Raw genomic sequence first — 18,744 nt, forward strand, 5'->3', positions numbered from 1 at the left:
GCCTACCCCAGCTGCAAGCTCCTGCACACCTTATACAGGCACTGGTACCCTGGCATGGACAGTCAACTGTAGGCCATATGCGGAGCTGTGATGTCTGCAGCAAGTATATGAAAGCTCACTGTGGCTCTTACATGAAGAAGTGGGAAAGTATCTAGAGGCCATACTCAAGGAGATGTGCTGAGGGTAGAGGAAATCAAATTTCCTTGATATCTGTACATGCAAGGTTGCATTTAAGCCTTGGAACAATATTTTATACCTGAGTATTATTATCATCTCTGTTCTACAGACAGGGAAACTGAGGCCCAGGTGAGCTGCAGAGTTTGTTTGAGGTCAGACGGTTGGAAAATGGCCAAACTAGGCTGGAACCCAGGTCTGGACAGTATCACCGCCCATGCTCTTTCCTCCAAACCCTGGTGCTTCCGCCCCAGGGGCATATTCGAAATGCTTACCAAAAATGACATCCTGTCTTTTGATGACATCCTTCTCCTGCCTACTGCAGAAGGAAGGGTCTACCACGAGACTCCAAGACTCGGCTTCAAACTCCTGGGCATCGCTGCTGAGGTCGCTCCACAGAGAGGAGTCCACAACATCTAGAAAAGAAAAGCCAGAAACACAGTGCACAATGCGTCCATCACAAAGAGGTCTTCCGAGACCGGGCTCTCAAGGCTCAAACCTGCCAGAAGCCCAGAAAGGCCCCAGCAGGGATGGTACAGCGCAGACACAAAGTGCCTGAAAACCAGAGAGGAAACAGCCCAAAGCAACACAACTTCCACAGGAGTGAAGAAGAGCAGTGTTGCAGCAAGAGTACAGGGAGGTGTGAGAACCCCAGAGATGCCTGGGCTTGTTGGACTCGATAACCTTCACAGCCCACGTCCCGCTTACAGAGACTTGATCTCGCTGACCTTCTTTTGGCCTGGGTTATTTTATACAGTTGTCTCAAATCTGAATTCGAACTTGTCCACTTGGTTTAGCCTCCACTTGGCAAACCAGTGCGAGGCTTAAATCCCTCAAGTATAAATTTTTCGGATAGAGCTAAACACATATAAACAAACCTTTCAGGAAGAAAACTACACGTGCACGTGCACATACACCCACACTGAACAAACATCTTCAAGGAAGACTAAAGCCGATCTGCCCTAAACAATCCTCCTTAGAGATCCCAACTGGTGTTGTAAAGATGAGAAGACAAGAGACTTTAACGAAACAGAATCCACTTCTCTACTCAGCTCCCTCCTTCCATGTGGCTTGCCTTCCTTTCTAGAGGCAACTGGGAAACAAACAAACAAAAAACAATCCCCCAGGTTGAATTAGATCCTACAAAACAACTCCAAAATGCTTTATTTCCCAGAAGTAGCAGGCAAGAGGTGGGATATACTATCTCAGTGGCCCAGGCAGAAATAGTTGTAATTAAATATGTATTTGAATGGGGGATTCTACTCCATTCTCTCAATAGCTGTGGAACATTTTCCATGATAACTACACAGTGCATTTCATTTTTTTAAATTACATCCATCTCTTAGGAATGTGTCCACTTAAAAACGGCTTCTTAATTCCTCAGTCACTCCTGACTGTGTCCCTCAAGACTAAGTTGTCATAAAAAAAAAAGTTCTATTGAATTTGTTCTTTGACATTTCATACATTAAAGTACACTCTGAGTACTGTAAACTGCCTCCCCGTCCCTCCCTCCCTCCACACCCTCAACAAGTTGCTTTCCTACACTCGGGTAGCTTTGAGACCCTTAAGAAGAATGGGTTCTACTTAAGTAGACACCAGAGAACTTCTGCAAGGTCAGCTGAGAGCTGACAGGACGGCTCAGCGGACAAAGTGTTGGGTGTGCCAGGGTAAGGACCTGAGTTTGGATCCCTCACAACCCGTGCAAAAGCAGACAGGCAGGCACTGTGGCCTCTGCAGTCCCAGAACTTGGGAGGCAGACAGGTGATCCCCCGGGGTAAGCTGGCTAGCAGTATTGACTAGAATTGGTGGGCTCTGGGTTCGAGAGATCCTGCCTTGATAAATAAAGTGGAGAGTGACTGAAAAAGACACCCACCATCAGGGTTAGGCCTCCACATATATGTTCTCTTATCCATACACATGTACCCATACACATGTGAACATGCATATATATATACATATGTGCATACACATAAACATGAAAAAAAGATCAAACTAATACACCTCCATCTTATTTCTTGCACAAAGTATTCCTATCAGTAAATGCTCACGGAGACAGGAGCGTGCCAACACATCTTCTCACCTTCCATCATGAATGACTCCGTGGAGGGAGAAGAGCCCATGGACTGATACAGCTCATCGGAGTGAGATCTGCTTCTCCAGCTGTTACCGTCCCCCTCGGACTCCACAGATGCCACTGACCTCCTGAAGCTGGGGCAGACAAAAGGGGGCACGAGTTAGCCCTAGCAACCCCTGGGCCATGAAAGCGAAGCAGCGTGCCGAGCCTCACCTTTCCAAGGTGGTTCCTGGGACGCTTCTGGACAGCGGATGCCCCTGTCCTGCGGTCTCCTTTCTCCCAGCTGGTAGTCCAATAGGCATGGAGGAGGAAGGGTGCAAGGAGAGCCCCGGCTGTGGGACGTCCCTCACTGAGGAACCTGGAATCACAGGAGATACGCCATGTGCTCAGGGGCCAGCCTTAAGTCACAGACGATCCGGACAGGTACACCCTCAAGCAGCAGCCACTTCTAATGTGTTGTGGCCCAGCCGAGAAACCAGTCACTCTGATACTTCCTGGCACTTTTCAGATGGCCCTTCCTCTTCTCCCCCTTCCAACACCCATGCTGCAGCCCTACTTTCACACCTCCCCTGGGAGACTGTGGATGGCTAGGGTGACCCAAGCAAACAGGTGAATGGAATGGGGAAGCGCAGGCCAGCTTTCCCATAAACCACTGCTTGTACTCCTGGAAGCCAGCTTTAAACAGATGCAAGGTGTTATTAGCTCTGTTGGCATAATGCATATGGTGTGTGTAAACAAGCATGTGCATCCAGAGAGCAGCTCATGGAAAGGAATGATGCTAGAGAGTCCACTCCTTATGGAGCAAAACTCTCAGGCAAACGAAGCCCAAAGCCTAGCCGGGCTGTTTTCTCGCATATACTGAAAACAAGTGGATACGGACACATTCACATTGGTGTGAACTACAAACAACTCTGAGTGTGTATTTTAGCCCCTTTGGGTTGTAGCTATTGAGTCCACGCTTTAGAGTAAAGGGGAGAAATGGTTACCCAGATCCCAGGACGTGACAGGGGAAATGCACACATCTCCGGTTTCATCTCGTGGATCCCACATGAAGAAGAGGAGCCCATGGCATTTACATGTCTGAATTCTAAATATCTATTCAGCCATCCATTTAACCTCATGAAAACGAGAAGCATCTCAGGATTGATGTCAGGAGATTTTCAGGTCAAAGCAGGGGACTTTGTGACAAGGGAGATCCAACTAACTTGCATGACACCACACGCAAAGCATGTCACCATGACGTAGCACACTTAATTGTCCCCACCAGAGTGGTGTTCAAGATGCCAGTCACACTTGCACTGAAGTGAAAAGTGACCAGGCGCTTGAAATTCCTGCCCCTTAACACGCAAAGCCACTTCAGATAGAAGAAATTTACAAACCCTCTCATGATAAAGCAAATGTGTTTCAAACTGAGGATACGTCAGTACGACTGGCCCCTCACTTGTAACACGAGCTTGTAACACGAGGAAGTGTCAAAAGTTACTGACTGTTTAAGAGCAACTATTTAAACCTCAGCAGTGTATAATTAAAACAACAGCAGAGCCATCAAATTTAGAAATATACAAATAAAACTTCAGCATGCTTTATAATTTCAGCATCACACTAAAGGTGTTAAAAAGACTACAGCCTCAAATGCAACTAATCCAAGCACAGGGTCTCCAAAACACTGGACCACAGGGACCAGTGGGAATGGATGGATTCCAAAGTCAAAAGCTTCCTTTCCACTCAACTATGTGACTCTTAAGGAGACTTTAACATATGTCCCTACAGGTGGGTATATGCCACTATTAGGAAAACATAAAACCATGTACTTTAATGCAATGTCTCTGTTTACCCCCAAAATGATTAAATCAATAGACTCTATTCCAATAAAAAACATCAGAATTGAGACCATCAGGTAACACTATCTCCATATAGTCCCCGTGATACCCAGATCATGCTCAGTATACAATGCAGAAACTCGTAGGCTGACCTAGAAGTTTATATCCTTCTTGACTTCTTTGCATAGCTAAAAATCATGCCATGCATATGTTATGAAGAAGAAATAATTGGTCTAATGAGAAAACAAAAGCACAAGGCAGTTTTACGATGGAAAAAGTATGGTATACATTACGTTTTTAAAAGCTCTTGTCATTTTCCCACATCACTTACTTCCAAGGATGGTTTGTGGTTTGTTCTTGTTGTATTTCTCTTGGAATTTCTAGTAAAAAAAATATTAGAAACACATAAAGTAAGATCAAAGCACCACTGGGCTACAAAGAATGTACCCATGGTTACACCACAGAATAGGGTTCTTATCTACTTCATATTCATTATTATTTATTTCAAAGAAGAATTCAAGGCAAAAAAAAAACAAAAACAAAAACAAAAAACAAACCAGTAAATGCAACAAGAGTAGAGTGTGGTGACAATGAAATGGGCCAGGAAGAATGGGAGATGAGGCTCATGAATGCTCAGGGCTTAGAATCCTCGGGACAACCAACATCTACAGCTCACACAGACCTGGAGGAGGCCTTCTACTAACACTGCCTTGTTTCTCTGTGTCGGTCTACCTCTCCATATTCCTCTTGCCGAGGATGACCACCCCGCGCTCTGGGGCATCACCTTCTACGACAACCCTCAAGTGTCTCAGGTAACACAGAGCTCTGTAACAACCACCCACTCCCACACTGCAGGAGCCTCCTGCTCAAACTCCCCCATCTCACACGTGACTGTGGAGTGGCAATAAAGGACTGCAATAGCAACTGCCATCACCTTTGGAACCCGGTCCCACATGTGCACCCCAGCTAGGTGCCTCCTGGGAGGCTCGCAGCACAGCGGGGCGCCCTGGGAATGTGCTAGAAACACACATCCCCAGGACCCACTCAGACTTCCAGAATCTGAAAACCTGGGAGGGGACCTAGAAGCTGAGGTTTTTACAGCCTTCCGGGTAATTCTGAAGATGGCTACTTGACAATATTGCTCTACTGGAAAGCCTCGCCTGCCCACCTCACATCACACCAGCAGACCGTCTCTCTAGTGTTAAACGTGAACAGCTGAATAGTCACACACTCTAAGTATGTGATACCACCGCAACAGTAAGTCCAACAGCAGTAAGAGTTCAGTATCCAGCAGCAGACCACCCGAGCAAGGAAGCTAGGCAACAGAGCACGCTTACTCTGCAGTGCGTGGGAAGTTACCTTGGTACATGGAGGCACGGCGTCTTTGCAGCCCTTGTGTGCATTTGCCTTACAGTCTGAAATAGAAGACACAAACGTTTCCATCTGACGTAAGTGAAGTTAAGATTTATTATAAAAATGACACAAAGAAGTGCACACTTTTATGAAGTCAAATATTTAAATGATGCATAGCTGCACACAAGCCTACGCACACGTGGGAACTTTGAGTTTCTTGGAGATAGTTTTCATTGTCTGTAATTACCTTATATATTAGAAAGCCTGCAGCAGTGTACCAGACACCTCTGGGTCTGCCTGACAGCTCGCTTCCTAGTGTATGCATGACATCCTCAGGGATCTCTGAGGCTTGACTGACAGCAACCTTCAACTCTAGGATCAGGCAAACTCTCTAGGGGGATGGGAAGAAATAAGTCTACAATAATGCTGACAGAAAAAAAAGAGAATGCACTGTCAGCTTCAACAGGAAGAAATTCCTATACGGATGGTTTAAAAGTTAACGCCACATACCACTCTTGCTAAAGACTGGAATTCAGTTCCCAGAACCCACATTCAGCGTTTCACAACCACCTGTAAGTCTAGCCCCAGAGGATCCAGCACATTCTTCTAGCCTCTGCAGGCAACTGCACTCAAAAGTACACGCCACCCCCCCCCACACACACACATACATATATGTAATTTAAAGTAAAAATAAATCTTTAAAAACGAAAGAAATTGGAAGCAGGCAAATTAGTTGAAGACAGTTTGCCATTTGCTCATATGGCTTCATCTCCCTAAAGGGAGGTAAGACAAGCTTTCTGCCCACAGGGACAGAGACTGGGCTGTCTTTGTGTACACGGGCATCCATGGGGGCTGTAGTCTGGAGGCTGTCATGTTCCTTTCCTATCTACTTGCCACTCTCTCATCACCCACCTCTACACTGCATCTCTCAGGAGGAGCCCCTGTTCTGTAACTGAAATGTCTTTGGGAGTTGGTTCATAAAAACCCCATTCCGGCTCACCAAAGCCACACTGCAGAAGACACAGCAGTCCACTGTGAGGCAGGCAGGAGGCTGAGCCTCAAACCATCCTTCAGTGGTCCTAAAGAGGCATTTCAGCCAACTAGCTAATGCCAATGAGCAGAGCAAGGTGACTCTACAGCCTGGCTCTCCAGACAAACATTGAAATCCATTTTCTTTCCTCTTATTCCCAATCAATGGAAGGAAAGAAAAAGTGGAGGTTCTGAGAGACCAGTGAAGGAAGCTCAGTGGGAAACTCACAGGAAGAGCCAGCCACTGGGCCTCGGGCCTGGAGACAGAGATGGAAATGTAGATTTTTGAAATGTGCTTCTGAGAAAGCAGGGGAAAAGGTTCCCATGAAATCAAACCTGAGGGCATAGAGGGAGAACAGGACGCGGGTGGTCCAACAGGATGAGAGGAGAGTGGGGCTTTGTGAGACAGACTGCCAGACAGGTGAAGGGTGAGAGCAGATTTCCAACTGAATGGAAGCAGTCCCGTGTGACCAAGATATCAAAGCACTGCTGTGAAATCAGACTTCAAAGATCCCCGGATGTGAAGAAGATTGTGATTATAAAATAGACCAGATGTAGATATCAGAGATGACACTTGTCTAAGAACAAAGCCAGAAGAAACAAAGCCAGAGCAGTGAGTAGCCCAAGCTACAACCGGAAAGAATGTCAGAAAGCTAGCCAAGCAAGCTCAAGAGCGAACTCAAAAGTCTCGCTATTTCCTAACAAAAACAATGAAATGATACACACTGTAGACACATTCTGACAATAGCTGTGTGATGAAAAAGTGCTTTGGCATACAGGTAGAGAAAATTGGGGCTACTAACAAAGGACTCAGCTGACACAGGCCCTGCAGTAGCAGTAAATGCTCAACTGGACTGGACTGTGTAGAAGGGAGCTTGAAGGGAAAGACTTGGGGCTAAGGTTTTATTTAGCCATGTAAATTATATGTTGAGTATGAAATAAGCAAAGTGCATAGGTTTCAGTAAACTATCCCATCTCATCCTATCCTGAGAGAAGAATCAGAAGTAAAGACTAAAGAATGGATTGACAAAGGGTTTTTTTTTTCATTTTTGAAGATTTATTTTTATTAATTATGTCTATGTGTTTGTATGTGGGAATGCTCAGTTGAGCAAAGGTGCTCACAGAGGCCAGGGGCATCAGGTCCCCCTGGAGCTGGACTTACAGGTGGTTAAAAGCTGCCCAGCATGGGTTCTGGAAACCAAACTCAGGTCCTCTGCAAGAACAGAATCCACTCTTAGCCACTGAGGCATCTCTCCAGCCTAAAAGTAAGTAGCAACCCACGCTAAAAAGAGAAAGCTGGGCTTGGTGGTGTACATTTATAATCCCAGTACTTGGGAGATGGAGGCAGGAGGATCAGGAGCTCAAAGTAACCTTGGCTACATAGTAAGTTTGAGGACAGCCTGGGCTACAAGAGACCCTAGCTTGACAAAACAAAAAGAGCTAGGAAGAGAGAACAGAAAGAAGGAAGAAAGGGGGGAAGGAGGGAGGAGGGGTCTTAAGGCTATTGTAAGTATACACCCAGGAGTGAAAGAAAACATCGAGTTGTTCTTCAAGTATCAAAGTCATTCCCAAAATGTCCAGCCTACAATGTCAAAGAGAACGCAACAACACAACAATTAGGTATACTAATAGAGGGAGAAGGAGGCTCATGTAAGGAAGATAAAACTGGATTAAATTATGAGCCTTATGCAGCCATAACACTATCATTAGTAGATATTAAAAGCCCTTATCTTGCCAAATTGCAGGAGACAACAAAAGCAAACAACACATGGTCTAAAGTGCTGAGCCAGACAGCAAGAAAAACAGCCAGGGACTATCAAAGAGAGTTGGCAGCAGTCAAATTAAATGTAAATATGAAAAACCCATTGTTATAAAAACAAGATCTTTCCGTTACATTACAGATTCTCTCTAGCTAAATTGGAGACATACACCCCAAGATGAAAACCACAGGAACAGTGAAGGGACACTCAGAAAGGAAAAGCAAGAGGAACCTTAATTTGAAACAAGCAGAACTCAGTACAAAAGGCAAGAAAGGACATCAAAGTGCGGCAGTATTAATTAAAGTTTGTCTGCCAGGAATGTTTTATCAAAACGTGAGAAACTAAGCCTGGGCATACATGAGGATATTACAGAACTGCAATGTGTATGAACTGTTAGCATGTCAGACTCTAACAGAGAAAATGGCACTAAGCTTTTGAGTACTTCTACAATGTACTGTTTCACATTGTATTTGTCTGTGAGATTAGAGCTATTAACTCTTATACATAGATGATGATTATCCACCTAACACAGTAGAGACTGCTGTAGTTTACTACCCAATGTCAAAGTGTACTATTAATCCAAGTTCAGAAGACCAACACTCCCCTCCCAGTGAAGACCTTGTAACCCAAACTAATTCTAAAAACCACTGTGTACACTTTAACTCATACTGGTTACACAATTTAATCTAAGGGAGTAATCAGTGATGTTGGCAGAGCTGTGTGAAAACAAATGTTCATTTATATTGTCAAAATATGGAAAAAAGTGTGCAATGAGAAATAACTAAATACTCTTGATATTATCATCAAATGAAATCCCAGCATTAAAGACTGATGCAAACTTGTTAGCATTAGAGCGACTATAAGTAATTAATGCTGAGAGAGGGAGAATTAGACATCCCTGGGGAGGAGCCCTCTAAGTGGCTATCCAATGCCAGGTGCTCAGCCCTCAAAACAAGCGCAATACTAAATGGACTCAGGTTGTATCTGCATATTTGTATGTATGTATACATGGAAAGATAGTAATTATAGAAACTCTACATGAGAATAGAGGGGGGCTTGGAGGTAGAGGGAGGGTAACAATCAGAGGGGGTAGCAGGATATGACAGTGGGGAATTGAAGATGATGTAGGTATATGGTATGAAATGCCATAATAAAACTCACTAGTTTATACAATATTAAATGTACATAATATAAAAAATGATATATTAATAGCAAAGTTTTTACAGGTAGAAATTGTTTAGATAATTTAGGTTTCTATTCAAGCCATACATCTCTGTCAGTCTTCCTACACTTATTTTTTTAAAGCAATGATGGATTTGATAACTGAACATGTCTGAAGTACTTTCAGCAATTTCCAGCTTTGGCCACAATGCCATCAACATGCACTTAACAGACTCAACAGTGGTGGGTCTTGCTTACACATCAGTTCACCTTAGCAGGCATTCATTAAGCCTAAGTCCTAAGGATCAGCTTTGTGATGGCACCTACAGGGGCTTTGAAAAATGACTATGCATCCCTTCCCCCTTTCAGAACTCATGGTGAAAGAGACAGACAAGGAAAATGATGTGGAGAATATGCCAGAACACAGATGGTGATGAATTATAAGGCCTGGGATTCAAGGAGGAGGGAAATGACAAGTAAGGCAGAGTGGTCAGGCCTAGGGCACTAAGACAAGAGGAGGCCGGCTTGTTGGAAGAACAGTAAGGATGGCAGTATGGCCAGAACAAAGAGAGCAAGGAGAGAGAAGGGAAACAGACCAGACAGGGCTTTGTAGCCACTGTAAGAAATTGGGGATCCCCCTCCCCCTGGCAGATGCCTTGAAAACAGCCTTATCTTGTGTCCTGGTTAGTTCTTGGTCAATTCGACTCAAACTAAAGTCATCTGAGGAGAGGGACCCTCAACTGAGAAAGTACCTCCATCAGATTGGCTTACAGGCATTTTTTAAATTAGTGATTGATGTGGCAGGACCCAGCCCACTATTGGCCTTGCTACTCCTGGTCCTGGGTTGTATAAAAAGCAAGTTGAGTGAGCCACAGAGAACAAGCCAGCAAGCAGCATTCTCCCACAGTCCCTGCTTCAGTTCTTGCCCTGTTTGAGCTCCTGTCTTGGATTTTCTCGACGATGCACTATGATCAGGATGTGTGAGGTTAGTAACTCTTGCTTTCTGGGGTGCTTTTGGTCACAGTGTATTGAGGGTTAGGCCAGTCTAGGACTATCCCTGAGACCCTGATGCATAGAGAAAGAACTTAGTTCCTTTTCTAAACCCAGGTATATGCTTGGCAAGGCCAGTAATGGCTTGGGCCAAGGCCTTGGGGGAGCTACAGTTTTCTGGATGCCAAGAATGTGACTCCCCCCCACCTTGAAGAGTTATGGTTAATGTTCCCAAGGTTTTGTGCAATCTGTCTGATGGACTTGAGATGGCCTCTGTTCCCTTTGTGCAACATTGCTTGGTTAGCCTCCTGCTGATTTCTTCCCATTGTATGACAGTTTCTGCTGACTCTGTCCCACTTTCCCCTGCAAACTGTGTATAAGATGCTGTACTTCTTAATAAACTTACTTGGCATAGCACATAGCTTATGGAAGACCTCCTGAGCCCAAACTTTTCCTACTTTCTTTATTTTCTGATCCCCTGGTCCTTCCTGTCAAGAAGCTGTCATTAAAGAATGGCCTGCTGGTCCCATCAACGGTGTTTATCACAGCAACGGAAAAACTAATACAGGTGGCAAAGGTTCAAAGGGACCTGTTGGAATGGTGGCTCTGGAGCAGCTGGGAGTAGTGGTGGGGTGACAAGTGGGTGGGTTTGAAATACACATTGAAAATAGAGCCAACAGAGTTGCCGAAGGGCTGGCTGTCGCATGTAAGAGAAAGGGAGCCATCAACAAACCCTCTCAAATCTTGTCATGAGTATCTGTCTGCAGTGATGGGAGGGTCGGCTTGCCAGGAAGCACCGACATGGGATCAAGAGCTCAGTTTCAGGCCTGCGACATTCAAAGAGCCGTGAGCCATCCCAGTGGAGATATCCAGCAGACAGTGAGGGCGAGAGGCCTGGACTAGAAGTCATCAACTGTGGACAAAGAGTCCCGAACACCCAGTGCTGACCACTGCAAGGCAAACACTCAAGGGTATGTGAGGCCCTCTAGAGGAGGTTTGTGTAAAGTGTTAGCAGTGGCTTTACCCTTGGGGAGCTAACAGGATGCAGAGAAGACACATCACACACCGGACCCAAGGACTTACTGGCACACTGGAGTGACTCTTTCCCCAGGAGTGTTTTATCACAACCCGAACACTGCAGAACCCCAGAGAATGTTCCCGGGACAAACTGGTGTCGATTCAGTTTTTCTTTGTCTTTCGCGTCCTTGTTTTTCATCTTCAGAAGCAGCGGGTCACAACAGAAAAGTGGGAGGAAATGAAAAAGGGAACAGCTGTCAGCGGGCATCCTTACAGAACTCATGCATCAACATGGACTGACCCCTGCATGGGTACCCCTTAATATTTCTAATGACCTGACAAGAGTCCCTTGGAAAGGTGCACACACAGTCAAAGGCGGGTGATCTAAAGGGGGCACATGTGGAAACTCCACTGACTGCTGAGCACTGAAGCCGCCTAGACGTGATAGCAGGTAGGCGCAGCCCCTGGATTACCTTAGATTTGTTCCGAGGGCTGGTCATCCTGTTCATGAGGAAGCTGAACGTTCGGCTCACTTTGTACTTTTCAGACTCAGATTTTGCAGGAATGATGTATTCATCCCATTCTTCTTCCTGGATTCTACAAAGAAAGGACTCTGTGACCAGTCTTTATAGGCCTAATGGGGGCCAAAGGACAGCATGAAACACGTCTGTATGAACATGGCTAGACTTTGTTTTAGGTTAAAGTGGTTGCAAGGAGAAAAACAGCTGTTTCTTAATTAAAAATATATCCCTTTATAACCTTATAGACAGATGAGCAGGCTACTAGATTTGATAAAGCAACCATATAGCAATGCTAACAACTGTAGAATCTGACAGAAGTAGTTGTTTATTTTGTTTCAACTTTCCCATATTCCTGAAAGCTCTACTGAAATACTTTGATAATCTTGCCCTGAAAAAACTCATCCACCTGTTTGATATACCAAGAGATTTCCTGAGACACAGAGAAGCCAAATAACTGCGTGGAAGTGATTTTATTGTCTTGGAAACGCGGGTGGTGTTCAGTAGACAGGCATTTCCCTGGTTGGTACCAGCTGAGAAACAGATGACGCATCTGTAGGGTCAGCCTCTCCCATGCAGCCAGGTGATTCGCAACTTGAGACTAGTCATAGAGGAGCCGAGGTGACACAGGCTGCCAACTGGAAGTAACTTCACCCTGATCATCTTACTTTCCCCTAGTCCATACAGCCATTCCTAGAAGGAACAGACTGAACTATCACAAATAAGAGAAAATCAGCTCCTGGTTCCTCAACTCCACTTCTTCTATCCATATCACAGAAGACTTTACCAAGAAACCATAAGTTCTTACTAAAAATCTGTAAGTTGATGGCACTATACCATGTTCTTCAGAACATGGCATTCAATCCTTAGGCTCAGAGTGGAGGAGATTTAAATCTAAGTGTTAAGAAGCCAACAAGGAATATCAAAGAGTTAGAACCGCCCCCCATCCTGGTAGAGGAGTGGAGAGCACACACATAAACCTCTGTTCGAGTATGAGCATGGGGGAGTGCTGTCTCCTGCACATGCAGGAGATTGGTTCACTCTGTGTTTTAACCAAATTTGACTTGCTGTATTCCTTTAGCAATTAGCTGCTTTGGAACAAGTTATTGACTTCTAAATTTATATAACTCCAAAGAAGTTCTTTTCAACATCCCAAAACAAAGTATGTTCAATTTCTGCTATCAGGTTGATGAGGTTGGTGAGGATTTCTCACCATAAAGTCTTACAAACCCTGTTCCTCAGAAACCCGTGACACCTTTTTCAACAGGTAAACAGATATTTCAAATGTGTTAATATGGATCTTCAAACCTTAATCAATTTTATTGATAACCTATTATTTTCAGTGAACTAGACTCAAAGTATTCAAGTAAGTTTCCACCATGCAAATTGAGGATCAACGTAGTGGTACTTCCTTTAACACTTAGATGCTTTAAGGATAATTAATTTAATTAGATGTAATTAATTTAAAATGGACAGCCACTGGTATAATGATGATCTGTACTATAAAATTGTCAGTGAATTGGGAAAATGGCTTGTCTATTGTAATGAGCCTACAAGGTCTGGGGTAAGTCCCCTTTTATCTTAGATATGTCCTTTTTTTTTTTTTTTTTTTTTTTTTTTTTTTCAGAAACTAACCAGTCTAAGTACAAGAATTGCAAAGAAGGAAGTTCCTTGAGTAGTTACCTACAAGATGACTAATATAAAACATCAGGTGTGGCCGGGGACCTTCTTGGCATATCCAACAAGACACCAGGAATAGAGTCAAGGAGAAGACAGATCTACCTTACTGGACCCAACTGTGTCCTCTAAGAGCATGCGTGAGAGGGTGAGACCAAGAGAGAAGAACAGCAGACATGAACAGGAGCACCAAGGAGTAAGAACAGCACCTCCCCCACACATGCCGTGCAGGTGACATTAATGTACGAGCCATGACTTGACCAAGTGTTAGCACTGGCGCCTCTCATCTCACAACCTCCTAACAGAGAATACTCTTACTTTAAAAATGTCTCAATAATCAGCCTACTATTACAACAACTGCTGGAAAGACAGGATTCCAAAGACAGTGAATTGACAACCAAGACGGTTGTCCTTCGATATAAACGGCTTGGAACAGCAGGAGACACATGCGACCACCCAGTAATTGCCAGTTGCTACCGCCTCGGCTGGCACCATCGCCATCTCCGTCTTTGTTAGTGCCATCCTGTCATCACTCCATCCTTCAACGGCATTCTTAGTTTTCCTCTGTGTAGCTGCAAGTTTCTGGTCTTGCCTGAACGAGCCAAAGGTGGCCGTTTCTTACTGCTACTTTCATTGGGAGGATTAAGAGAAAACAGGCATCTTCATCTAGACGTTAAAAAATTCCAGAGCGCTAGAATTCATGCCACCAAAGTTAAGGCTACTTCACTGCTTTCCAGAGTCCTTAAAGCTGACCACTTCTGCCCTTCCTGTCCCTTGCTCTGCAATGAGCCTGGGGCTGAGAATTCCAGCAAGGTGTTCAAGGCCAATAGAACTGGGCCACCTCACTTACAGCCTGGTCTCTTTGCGGGCTTGGTCATGGCACCAGCTTTACATTCTAGGATACACAGCAGGTTGTTGGCCTTCAAGCCTCAAATCTACACAGTAAGCAGAAGCCTGGGGGTGCTGAAGCCAGCACCTGTATCAAACCTAACACTGCTAAGCAGAAGTCCACAGAGGGCAGGGGCAGGTGTGTAAGTCCACAGGGGGCAGGGGCAGGTGTGTAAGTCCACAGGGGGCAGGGACAGGCATGTAAGTCCACAGGGGGCAGGGGCAGGTGTGTAAATCCACAGGGGGCAGGGACAGGCGTGTAAGTACACAGGGGGCAGGGGCAGGTGTGTAAATCCACAGGGGGCAGGGCAGGCGTGTAAATCCACAGAGGGCAGGGGCAGGTGTGTAAATCCACAGAGGGCAGGGGCAGGCATGTAAGTCCACAGAGGGCAGGGGCAGGCGTGTAAGTCCACAGAGGGCAGGGGCAGGTGTGTAAGTCCACAGGGGGCAGGGACAGGCGTGTAAGTCCACAGGGGGCAGGGGCAGGTGTGTAAATCCACAGGGGGCAGGGCAGGCGTGTAAATCCACAGAGGGCAGGGGCAGGTGTGTAAATCCACAGAGGGCAGGGACAGGCATGTAAGTCCACAGAGGGCAGGGGCAGGCGTGTAAGTCCACAGAGGGCAGGGGCAGGCGTGTAAGTCCACAGAGGGCAGGGGCAGGTGTGTAAATCCACAGGGGGCAGGGGCAGGTGTGTAAATCCACAGAGGGCAGGGACAGGTGTGTAAGTCTACAGAGGGCAGGGGCAGGCGTGTAAATCCACAGAGGGCAGGGACAGGTGTGTAAGTCTACAGAGGGCAGGGGCAGGTGTGTAAGTCCACAGGGGGCAGGGGCAGGCGTGTGAATCCACAGAGGGCAGGGACAGGTGTGTAAGTCCACAGCGGGCAGGGGCAGGTGTGTAAGTCCACAGGGGGCAGGGGCAGGCGTGTAAATCCACAGGGGGCAGGGGCAGGCATGTAAATCCACAGGGGGCAGGGGCAGGCGTGTAAGTCCACAGGGGGCAGGGGCAGGCGTGTAAGTCCACAGGGGGCAGGGGCAGGTGTGTAAGTCCACAGGGGGCAGGGGCAGGCGTGTTTATGCTCTTTCCACAACAATCACCTGGCGAACTGTTGCAAGAGAGATACCCCTAGTGATAGAGCAGATCTAGAGGAATCCTGCAGCCTGGGAAGCTGGTGGTCCTCACGGCCCCTTGAGATGTTCAGGCCTAAAATAACCTAAACCAGAGCCCCCTGTCCCCAGCCCTGCAGCCTGTCCCCTGAGTAGAGAAAACAGACATCTGTCTGACTACACTGACTCCAGAGAGGGAATAGTGGGGCTTGGGTAGTTTATTACACAGAAACCTCTCACCAACTATTGGACATATAGGACAAGTGATGTACAGACATTTCCAAAGATAGATCAGTGGACCCTGAAGAAATGGAAACCCTCAACGTACCTTTTTTCTCCTGGTGGCTCTGGAAAACTGTATGATCTCTGTTCTGTAAGGCACACATATAAATAGATAGATAGAGAGAGAGAGAGAGAGAGAGAGAGAGAGAGAGAGAGAGAGAGAGAGAGAGAGACAGAAAGAAAGAAAGAAAGAAAGAAAGAAAGAAAGAAAGAAAGAAAGAAAGAAAGAAAGAAAGAAAGAAAGAGGAAGGAAGGAAGGAAGGAAGGAAGGAAGGAAGGAAGGAAGGAAGGAAGGAAGGAAGGAAAGATGAACAGCAGTCACTTGTTAGTCTGAGATGCACACATTCACCAAACTTATCATTTTATACATTATACATTATCAGTTAGAAAAAAAACATGAGAGCACTCATCTTCTGCACCTGAGGTTTTATTGCTTGCCCTGGTTTGGAGGGGAAGAGGGCAATTTGGGAACTTCAGGGAGTGTCTTAGCATCAGCAAAGGGAAGCCCATAGTTTGCAAACAGTATGGAAAAGTGGCTAATTTTGGATGCTTCTCACTGAAACTTCAACCTTATTTGTAACACTAATCCCCAAGATGGGGAAATCCATAAACTGCTGTTTTTCAGCAGAGCACTGAGGAAGTCTTGAAGGCCAGCACAGGGAAGGGTCCGTCTTCACACACTACAATGTCACATCCTCAAGCAGCCCAATCAGAGATCTGCTCTGTGGCAGATGGGAAAGAACACTTCCCATTGGCCTGGTAGGGCAGAAGTGCAGGTTTCTGCAAACACAGTGCCGCCTTGTTTACAGAGTCAGAATACTTACTATGGGTTCTAAGGGGGGGCACTGAGTTAGATGGGGAGAAATGACGGGAGGGAGCAGGCACTGAGGATCACACTACCCACAGAGTGGGGCAATCCTTCACCAGTACAATGCAGAGTGGGGGAAGAGGTGGGCACTGGAACACAGGAGGATGAGCCAGGTACATACACCATGTAAATAAATACCCCAAGTTCTTGTATGTAACAGAAAACCTACTTTGAGAAAAACCAAAGGCTTTTATAGTCGTTGTAAAATGTTTTTCAAATTAAGTCATGGTTCTTATAAATAAATAGGATGACAAGCCAAGAAAATAAGAGAGTCAAGCCTATTAACTTATAAAGTTCATTATAAAGCAACTGGTCATAATTAGATTCCATCCATCAGTTTATAGAAACTTTTAAAGTGTGACATCACTCTACAAATTCTTAATGTAGACTATATTTGGACTTCATAGTGAGGTTATATTTATTATTACAATACTGACAACATTCCTTTCTCTAGAAATCCACAAAATACCAAAAGAAACTATAAAGCTGGGCTTTATTTTAGGTATACAAACATAAAATACTGAAGTTACTGCCATTAAACACTTGACTCAAAATTAATTTTAAAAAAAGAAGGCATGAGAAATAACAGCAGGTAACCCTTCAGAACTGACAAGGAAGACAGAATATGTTGATTAAGAACTAGAAAAGAGGGGCTGGAGGGATGGCTCTGTGGTTAAAGTATTTGCTGATTTTGCAGAGGACTTGACTCTAGTTCCCAGCACTCATACTGGGTGGCTCACTACTGTCTGGGTACCTGTACACATAGCACACACACATAACTATACACACAAAATAAATTAAATATAAATAAAAGATTTGAAGAGAATTTCAGAGGACCTGGGTCCAATTCTCAGCACCCACAGGGTGACTCGCAACCATCTGTAATTCCAGTTCCAGGAGATCTGATACCCACTTCTGGCCTCCCTGGCATCAGACATGCACAAGGTGCACATACATTCATGCTAGCAAAACACCTACATACATAGGTAAATTAATAAAAAGTTTTAAAAAGAATTTAAAATAATACAAATGCATCCTAAGTTTGGGTATTTGCATTATGTCTCATACAAGGAAGCATCCCCCTTGGGCAAATGGAGACTTAGTCCCTGTTTAAACAGAGGAAAATTTAGTATTATGCAAAAATTCATCAAGAGAGAAGTAACAACAAAACTAATATCAATTTACTTTTGATTCATTCCATCAAACTAAACAATAGACATTCGAATATGTCCTTGAACTAGACAAGTTTTTGCATCTGTGTTTTGGCTACACAGACACAGTCAAAATTATTTCTTCTCTATTAGGAGGTAAATTACCCTTTGTAGCCCTAAGGGTGTGACTGATCCATAAGTGGGATCAATGGAGTTGGTGACAACTGTACAGTTTCCGTCCATTGGAACCCTCAATTCTCATTCTCCCTCTCTCTCTCCCGCTCCGTCCTCCACTGTGTGTGTGTGTGTGTGTGTGTGTGTGTGTGTGTGTGTGTGTGTGTGTGTGTGTTGTATTGTATCAAGCTAAACCACGTGGTTCTAATGCTTACCTTCTGGATGCTTTCAAACTTCATTCAAATAGCCCTGTCTTTACATACACTGCTTAGAGACAATACTTTATTTATAGACTAAAGGTGTAACAAAGGAACTGATGTCATCTTTTTTATTCCTTCTAATTCAAATGCACAGATTTAAGCTTTTACTTAAAACTTATAACTTGGGGTTGGGGATTTAGCTCAGTGGTAGAGCGCTTGCCTAGCAAACACAAGGTCCTGGGTTCGGTCCTCAGCTACACACACACACACACACACACACACACACACACACAAAACAAAAAACTTATAACTTAGGGAACTTTTTCCATAACACTCAACTTCCTTTGTGCCATCAGGTCACTGATTTCAAAGCTTCAAGGTTGGAGAAACCACAGTGCTAATGGTAAGGCACCCATACTGCACACTGACCAGAAGATCCCAGTGTGCTTTCCAATGGCAATAGTGTGAAACTAAGTCACCAGCTAGTCTATTAATGAAAAGCTG

General features: G+C 45.0%; 1 protein-coding gene across 2 annotated transcripts in view; it reads right to left on the reverse strand.

The window, feature by feature from the left end:
* Positions 1–18,744, reverse strand: part of Arhgef28 (Rho guanine nucleotide exchange factor 28) — a 328,408-nt gene that overhangs the window by 69,552 nt on the left and 240,112 nt on the right. For both annotated transcript variants that reach the window (XM_036206820.1, XM_036206821.1), the window contains 8 exons: positions 15,894–15,936; positions 11,852–11,975; positions 11,445–11,577; positions 5,428–5,483; positions 4,400–4,448; positions 2,462–2,606; positions 2,255–2,382; positions 450–590 (listed from right to left, as the gene is read on the reverse strand). In XM_036206820.1, coding sequence (XP_036062713.1) covers positions 450–590; positions 2,255–2,382; positions 2,462–2,606; positions 4,400–4,448; positions 5,428–5,483; positions 11,445–11,577; positions 11,852–11,975; positions 15,894–15,936 — 819 coding nt within the window. The remainder of the gene's footprint in view (positions 1–449; positions 591–2,254; positions 2,383–2,461; positions 2,607–4,399; positions 4,449–5,427; positions 5,484–11,444; positions 11,578–11,851; positions 11,976–15,893; positions 15,937–18,744) is intronic.

This window comes from Onychomys torridus, chromosome 15, assembly GCF_903995425.1.
Source record: "Onychomys torridus chromosome 15, mOncTor1.1, whole genome shotgun sequence".
NCBI lineage: Eukaryota > Metazoa > Chordata > Mammalia > Rodentia > Cricetidae > Onychomys > Onychomys torridus.